General features: G+C 34.3%; 3 protein-coding genes across 3 annotated transcripts in view; 2 read left to right on the plus strand and 1 right to left on the minus strand.

Annotated features, from left to right (window-relative positions):
- Positions 1-182: 182 nt before the first annotated feature.
- Positions 183-2,547, minus strand: LOC106109812 (phosphoglycolate phosphatase-like). Its single transcript, XM_013291430.1, has 5 exons — positions 2,190-2,547; positions 1,944-2,104; positions 1,708-1,845; positions 1,169-1,512; positions 183-582 (listed from the first exon to the last, which is right to left on the minus strand). The coding sequence occupies exons 1-5, from the start codon at positions 2,392-2,394 to the stop codon at positions 411-413; spliced, it is 1,020 nt and encodes a 339-aa protein (XP_013146884.1). The 5' UTR covers positions 2,395-2,547; the 3' UTR covers positions 183-410.
- A 74-nt stretch (positions 2,548-2,621) lies between these two features.
- LOC106109813 (enoyl-CoA delta isomerase 2, mitochondrial-like) lies at positions 2,622-4,242 on the plus strand. Its single transcript, XM_013291431.1, has 4 exons — positions 2,622-2,750; positions 3,220-3,625; positions 3,714-3,803; positions 3,879-4,242. The coding sequence occupies exons 2-4, from the start codon at positions 3,254-3,256 to the stop codon at positions 4,137-4,139; spliced, it is 723 nt and encodes a 240-aa protein (XP_013146885.1). The 5' UTR covers positions 2,622-2,750; positions 3,220-3,253; the 3' UTR covers positions 4,140-4,242.
- A 6-nt stretch (positions 4,243-4,248) lies between these two features.
- The window catches only part of LOC106109674 (sodium/potassium-transporting ATPase subunit alpha-like), a 6,540-nt gene continuing 3,090 nt past the window's right edge, over positions 4,249-7,698 (plus strand). The window contains exons 1-11 of the mRNA XM_013291260.1: positions 4,249-4,499; positions 5,102-5,251; positions 5,354-5,526; positions 5,683-5,853; positions 5,927-6,056; positions 6,193-6,429; positions 6,515-6,730; positions 6,836-6,856; positions 6,933-7,123; positions 7,277-7,448; positions 7,514-7,662. Coding sequence (XP_013146714.1) covers positions 4,349-4,499; positions 5,102-5,251; positions 5,354-5,526; positions 5,683-5,853; positions 5,927-6,056; positions 6,193-6,429; positions 6,515-6,730; positions 6,836-6,856; positions 6,933-7,123; positions 7,277-7,448; positions 7,514-7,662 — 1,761 coding nt within the window. The 5' untranslated portion in view covers positions 4,249-4,348. The remainder of the gene's footprint in view (positions 4,500-5,101; positions 5,252-5,353; positions 5,527-5,682; positions 5,854-5,926; positions 6,057-6,192; positions 6,430-6,514; positions 6,731-6,835; positions 6,857-6,932; positions 7,124-7,276; positions 7,449-7,513; positions 7,663-7,698) is intronic.

The raw sequence follows: 7,698 nt of genomic DNA on the forward strand, positions 1-7,698 counted from the left end.
AGCTCACTATACGTCCCCACCGAGGGGCTCGGAGCCTACCCTAATATGGGGTGACTAGGCCATAGTCAACCACGCTGGCCAAGTGCGGGTGGTATATGATGGTATAATGACAGTGCTCACTTATAATAAAGCCATTTAATAATTTCACGAAAAAAAAAACCTGGAAAATAATGAAAACGATAATGATTTAACATTGATATATTAAATAAACTATACCACATAAATAGAAGAGCCACATCACATCAAAAATAAACTTGATAAAAATAGAAAACCTACTTAAAAAGAAATGTGTAAAAACTGGATACCTAATATAAATATCACAATTTGATGTTAATTGCTCTATTTAATTCTAACGTACATACTGTTAATTAACAGTACAATGATCTAGAATCTCTTAACATGTATTTGTACTAGGACTCGACTATTTTTAATAAATCTCCCAACTTTGGTAGTACGACATCGGGCAATGGCGCTATTTGCTCTTTGCGAATCTTCTCCAAATCCTTCGTTGAAGTTACACCGGTCAACACAAGGAGAGTTTGGAAGCCGCAGCGAACACCAAATTCTATATCTGTATTACATCTGAAACAAATGTATGTAATTTTAGTATAATCCCTTGGAAAAATTATTTTATTTACTGTACCAAATACATGTATTAACTGACTCTACTAGCTATATACGTATTGCATTATTACTAGTTTTTTTTTATAATATAAGGTGGCAAATGAGCAAGCGGCCACCTGAATCCACCAAAGTGGACAGCGACAGCTGCCCATAAACATCCACAATTGCAGATGCGTTGTCTACCTTTGATTGACCGATGAGATGCACATAAAGGGGACATTTCCCCTTCATATGCGTATGCATCCCAATGTCAATTCCACTTTTCATTTCCATCCTTTTTTCTTAAGAAAAGGGTGGAAAGGAAAAGGGACTAAAATTAGGTATCACTGCTGAATTTTAAAAAACTTAGTAAGTTGCCTTTGTGTTCTTCCAGATTATGTTTTAGATCTATGCTAAATCTCATCTGGACCCACTGATGTGTTTTGTAGATTCTTCTAACAAACATCCATCCTTCTATATCCTCTTATTTATAATATTAGTATAGCTATTTGGTTATTGGTTTTTAAAATATTTTATAAAAGTATGAATATGTTGTAGCATGTACCTGTCGCCAATCATCAAAGTCCTTGCTGGATTCAAACCGCAAGATTCTAGATATTTTCTTATATACTCATTAGGTTTACCGAGCACCAATGCTTTTCTCTCCGAACATGTTTCCACCGCTCTGACCAATGTACCTGAGCCAGGGACAATTATTGAACTGGATTTTGGAAACCGTTCATCAGTATTTGTGGCAACAAACAAGCAATCTTCAGAAGCCAGATATGAGGCAGCCTTCATAAATTTCGGATAGCTGACATGTTCATCAAATCCCACAACAACCGCACCAACTTCAGAATCCAGATCAGTGGGCTTCAGTGACTTGAAATCAGGTTTGACATGGTCTGGCTGAAAACATACATTTAAATAAAAATATATAAATTGGGCTATATTTATCCAATAAGAATTTTAAAAATAGGAAAAAAACCAGTATTTTGATTTAATATATCATGTAAATTAGAAATAAATTAAACTATGTGAAGCACCTATACATAAGGATTTTTAATTCAAACATAAAATGTTACCATTCCTTTATCTACTTACTCCAACTCCAACATGCTTTATGCCCACAGCATTCAACTCATCTCCAATCCCATTTGATCCAATCAAGTAAACTTTCTTCTTAAATCCAATACTTTTGAGGTAGTGCGCAACCAAGTATGATGTAGACAAAATTTCTTTCTGTAATTACAGAAAATATTCATATATAACATTACATATTTACTTTAAAAATTACTTTTACCGTTCAATATTAATTATAACAATTACAATCAAAATACCTCATCAGCAATGAAACCCAACTGTTGGGCTTTGAGTGCGAAGTCACTACGAATCTTCGTAGAATTATTGGTTACGAAAAATACTCGTTTTCCGATCTTCCGAAAGTAATTCATGGTATCTGCAGATCCGGGAATAGCGTTATTGTCGATCCATAATACTCCTGAAACGAGATTAATTTTAAATACAAACTAATGACACTCTAATTTCAGGTTTGTTTCATTTATTATTACCCATCTTTTTCTTACCATCACAATCACTAAGTACAGTGTCAAAAGAATTGAGAAACTCCTTAACCTGTTCTTTTTCTGCATGTTCCAAATCAAATACTGCGGACTTGAACATTGTGGTGCAAATGTTGATACTCCGAGATACTGATGTAACTTTTAAATGAAAAGGTAATCTATTACAAAAAATACGACTTCTTATCAGTTTAGTTAGCACACCACACATTACTTAACTAAAATATTTTTTGTACAACCTAACATTTATTTATAAAACAGTTTCTGTTTCTTCATCTACCATCTACGAAAAATTTAATTTTGATTTTATAATTTAGGCACATTCCGTCACCTTCAAGCCTTCAACTTTAATGTCATGATTGTCAATGTCAAATTGTAATGTCAGTGTACGGATATCTATGGTTTTCTATGAGTATTTTTACAAGAGCAGCAAGTACAAGTACCCAAAACAATCAATGACAGGTGCACGGCTGTGCACAACACTATGAGACTGCTATCATAATAGTTGTTTACATGTATTAGATAGGTCACTAACTAACACTGCATATTTACACTTAATTTCCTATGGTAAGTTTCATTTTATAATTCTCTCAAAAGGTTATGAGCTAAGCTTATAAGTTATAATTATTTATTATCAAACTAATAACTGTAGTCTACAGAAAAAATGCTGTGCTATGTTACTTTTTAAAGATTAAAGTCCATTCTTAATTAATGATAAGTAAATAAGTTATTATATAAATAAATTACATTCTAATTATATTTAACGTAGTGGCGGTATATGTTCCTTCAATCCATGTTAACAATTTATTTAGATATATTTACAATGGCTAGATAAACAGGTTTTTTGGGATCAAAGTTTAGAATAAAACGCTAATAACGCGCTAAACCAACTATGTTTCTTTGATTGTGTGATTTTTTTTACATATAATGTACGTATTTTACTATTCGTTTTTGCACAACTATTGCTTATTGTACCTAACTTAATATTGTTTGTGTGTCTTAATATGTAAAAACACTTCGTTTCTCTAATTTACAGAACAACTAATGTCTTGAAAATACTAGATAAAAAAATGGATGATAGCAATACTATTGTGGAAACCAATAAAGACACTATTAAAGTATTAAGGTTTAACAAACCACGGAAGAAAAATGCAATCGACGGTAATATGTACGGTCGGGTGGCAAAAATACTGAACGAAGCAGCGATGGATGACAGTGTCAGCATGGTCGTGGTAACCGGAACAGCGGACTTTTACAGCAGCGGCAATGACGTATCCAACTCTTGGAGTGAATCTGAAGATGTCCATATTAAACTTTTAAAGGATTTTATCGAAGCGTTTATAAAATTTCCCAAGTTACTAATAGCTATTGTAAATGGACCTGCTATAGGAATCGCGGCTACAACCTTGGCCCTCTGTGATTTGGTATTTGCGTCAGAAAATGTAACTTATTTTCATTAATAAATACCAAAGCAAAAGTATGATAATTATTCACAATACAGACAGATATTACAATGAATATTTTTTGCAGGCTTATTTTTACACACCTTTTCCAAAATTACATATAACTGCTGAAGGAGGTTCTACACTAACATTCCAGAGACTTATTGGACAACGAAAGGTAAGGTTTGTTAGACTATTTTTGTTACCCTCTGCTACTGCCAATAACTCCATAACATTATGTTCTTTGTTTCAGGCTGCAGAAATGTTACTGTTTAACCATAAAATGTCAGCCAAGGAAGCTCTGGAGGTCGGTTTCATCAATCGTGTGTACAAGCACGATGAATTAGAAGCGAAATCGTGGGAGAAGATAAACGAGATTTTAAAACTACCCGCAAGTTCTATACTTGCCACTAAAAACTTGCTACGCAGAGTTTACTACGATGATCTCTTGAAAACCAATGATATTGAAATTGAAGTACTAAAAAAATCGCTCAAAGCTAAGAGTAATTTGTAAATAACATTTTTGAAGATTACTTGTTGTCATTCTGTTGTTATACTTTGTAAGATATTTTTATAATATTGTGAAGGGAAGTAATAAAGCTTTTTTAGAAATAACATGAAAAACATTTATTTAATTTTAAAAAACGTGTTCGTAATCTAGACAGTCGCGACATAGGTAGTCGATTCTAAACGACTATTCATAATTCAACTAGATATAAAACAATGCATAATAGGAGATCTTCAAGTTTCTCATCCATTACGGAGCTGTTCCGGCCGAACAATCCTAGGAGACTGCGGTCAAGAGATCTCAGTAGCACTCGTCTTAATGCGCTTAAAAAGGAGATAGAGACTAACACACATCTTATTCCACTCAGTTAGTATTCGCATAATATTGTCTTCATATAAAAAAAACATACTAGAATAGCTTTTTCATATTGTCTAATCTCACGAAAGTTTCATGTATATTTTTCATCCAACCCAAGGTTCATTATTATACGTTACTAGCTGTTCCCGTGCGGCTTCATCCGCATCAAATTATAAAAAATTATTTTATTGTTTACAACTGTCAAATTCTCAATTGCAAATGTCAAAATACACCTTAGTATGGCAATCTTGCTCCTTGATGTTGGCAGCAACTTATGGTCTCTTTCCCACATTAGAGTTTTAATCCAAAATATTTACCCCATAAGTTTAATATCGTGAAAATATATAGCCTAAAGCGTGACGTAAGTGTAGGACTTATTATTAAAAAAAGAATTATACAAAAATATGTTGTAATTGCTGACATCTTAGGCAACAAAGAAGTGTGTTATTACGCTTTATTATATTAGTATAGAAGTATAGATAGGGTAATTGCTGACGATGATGGTATATTTTTATGATATAAATTACTAATAAATAATAGCTGTAAACAAATAATTAATAAAATAATCAGATTTACGAATGAAACTATTATTTCATGCAAAAATTCCGTAGAAGACCTATACACTCGATTAGGAACGGACCCAGTGAAAGGTCTGACAAGTGATGCTGCCGCCGAACTGTTGGAGTATTACGGCCCTAACACTTTGACTCCTACCTCGCACTTCCAATGGCCGAAGATGTTACTAAAATGCCTGTTTACTGGTAAAATCATTAAACTTTATAATGTGTGAAATTCTACACCATGAAAACTTTGAAACCCTAGCTTAAAATTTATCTTCAATAACAACATAATTTTGTCAAAAGGTTTTTCAATATTAATTTGGTTCGGTGCAATACTTTGTCTGTTATCGTACGTGATTGAATCATCGATGAAGGCACATCCAAGCACTGATAATTTGTATTTGGGCTGCGTGCTCATAGCGGTCGACATTATCTGTGGTCTCTTCAGCTTCTTCCAAAACTTTAAAAGTTCAAAGGTGAGTTCAATTGAGAAAACCTTACGATATAACGGATAAAAGTATCGAGACTTCGTTTGTCACGTATCCTTTACCTAATTTACGTCGTCCTTACGACCTTAGCCTACAGGCCCCATGCATTTTCCATATGAAATATCATAGTAATTACCTTTTTAGATATTAAAAACATTTAACAACATGATACCGATGTCAGCGAAATGCATGCGAGATGGAGTGTGGAACGCTGAGATGCCGGTAGCCAAGCTGGTCAAAGGTGACATCGTGCACGTGAAGGCCGGTGACGTCATACCTGCCGATATACGGATCATTGAAAGCAAAGGATTCAAAGTAATCTGATAAAAAAATAACCATCAATCGTCGAACTATTGATGTTGATATTAACAATATCGCTCTAATTCAGGTGGACAATTCATCGTTGACTGGGGAAAGCAGAGCTGTTACTCGTTCCAACACAGAAGGGACCACAAATATATTAGAATCACAAAATGTGGCCTTCTTTTCAGCCCAATGTGTCGAAGGATGGGCTTTTGGTAAAATTTTATTAGCACTTCAACTAATTCTATAATATAAAATAGATCTGTGATAGATTGATTTGAACTCTCAGATTCCATCGCGTACCCGGCTCGAAGGGCCAACTTTATTTATACATATTCAAATCAATTCTAGGTGTTGTGCTATGCTGCGGAGACTTGACAGCGCTCGGACGAGTCGCCGGACTGGCGGCACGCTTGGAGCCCGCGCCGTCACCCCTTTGTCGAGAAATTAGTCGCTTCATGTGGTACATGTCGATCTGGGCACTCGGTCTTGGTGTTTTTATTGCCGCATCATCTTTCATTCTCGGATACCCCTTTATTCAAACTACGATATTCGTGATAGGAATTATAGTTGCCAACATTCCTGAAGGTACATAAAATTGTTTTTCATAAACATTGGTCTAGCATGAACATTTGTAAGCTGCTAGTGTAATACAAGATGTTATGTCTCACAGGATTGCAGCCAACAATAACGGCATCGTTGACGCTCACAGCCCAACGTATGGTAAAGAAGAATTGCCTCGTCAAGAATTTGGAGGCTATTGAAGCTCTAGGAGCCGTCACTATCATTTGTTCTGACAAAACTGGCACTCTGACAAAAAATAAAATGTGCGTCCGAGACATTTGGACTTGGAACCGCAAATACTCAATATTGGACCCAGATTTTAAAGGTGAATAAACAACGCATTTATACATCTTATTAACAGACAATGAAAATGAAAATAAATTCTACAATTAATTTAATCACGAATAAATGACATTTAATTTATTTTCAGATAGTTTAACGAATAACAAAGGTAAAAAATATTTTCCTAACATATTAATATTTTTATATTACTGCTATTTGTAGAAGTTTAATATTTTTGTTTTTAGCTATAGAAGCCTTAAAGACATGCGGTGCATTATGTAGCTCGGCAACTATTGATGAAAATGGGGAGATTCATGGCGATGCATCTGAAACTGCAATATTAACCTTTCTCTGCACGTACAACGACCCGGCGACATTAAGACAAAATTATCCGAAAATTGTTGAAATACCATTTAACTCTACCAATAAATATCAAGTAAGCAAGAAACTTAATATTTAGAAATCAGTTAATTTACTTTTTAATTCGCAGTACTGATTATTGTTCCCGATTGTGGGAGGAATTACATACAGTTAAAATAAACGTTTTTAAGAGTTATTAAAGAAATTAACACCTTTTCGTTATTTTCAGGTGAGCGTCCATTTCGATAAGAGCATGTCTCGATACGTGGTTGTAATGAAAGGCGCTCCTGAGTGCATATTATCGCGCTGCAATACTGTAGTTGTAGCAAATAATAATGTTTCTATAACGAACGAAATAAAGGAAGCAGCAAACAAAGCTATTGAAGATCTTGCTACGACAGGTATGGAGTATTAGGATATCTGTATTTCACAAAGGTACAGATGATAAAACGCTTGGTATTTTCAGGTGAAAGAGTTTTAGCATTTGCCGATTTGATACTGGACCCAAAAGTGTTTCCAACAAATTATGAATTCGATACGGAAGAAGTAAATTTTCCATTGGATGGTCTTCGGTTGATCGGTATTATAGGATTGAAAGATCCACCACGAGAGGAGGTATAACAGAATAAAATAATTTAGAATAATTTTATG

Source organism: Papilio polytes, unplaced genomic scaffold, assembly GCF_000836215.1.
Source record: "Papilio polytes unplaced genomic scaffold, Ppol_1.0 DF821067.1, whole genome shotgun sequence".
Classification (NCBI taxonomy): Eukaryota; Metazoa; Arthropoda; class Insecta; order Lepidoptera; family Papilionidae; genus Papilio; species Papilio polytes.

What these genes read in the sequence shown, in the direction of transcription:
- LOC106109812 (XM_013291430.1), bottom strand. Translation starts at nt 2,394, where the DNA reads ATGTGTGGTGTGCTAACTAAACTGATAAGAAGTCGTATTTTTTGTAAT. An exon ending in TGTACTTAGTGATTGTGATG is followed by an intron (nt 2,105 to 2,189) that starts GTAAGAAAAAGA and finishes ATCTCGTTTCAG; the next exon opens with GAGTATTATGGATCGACAAT. An exon ending in ACTTTGATGATTGGCGACAG is followed by an intron (nt 583 to 1,168) that starts GTACATGCTACA and finishes CATTTGTTTCAG; the next exon opens with ATGTAATACAGATATAGAAT.
- LOC106109813 (XM_013291431.1), top strand. Translation starts at nt 3,254, where the DNA reads ATGGATGATAGCAATACTATTGTGGAAACCAATAAAGACACTATTAAA. An exon ending in TGGTATTTGCGTCAGAAAAT is followed by an intron (nt 3,626 to 3,713) that starts GTAACTTATTTT and finishes TATTTTTTGCAG; the next exon opens with GCTTATTTTTACACACCTTT. An exon ending in GACTTATTGGACAACGAAAG is followed by an intron (nt 3,804 to 3,878) that starts GTAAGGTTTGTT and finishes TCTTTGTTTCAG; the next exon opens with GCTGCAGAAATGTTACTGTT.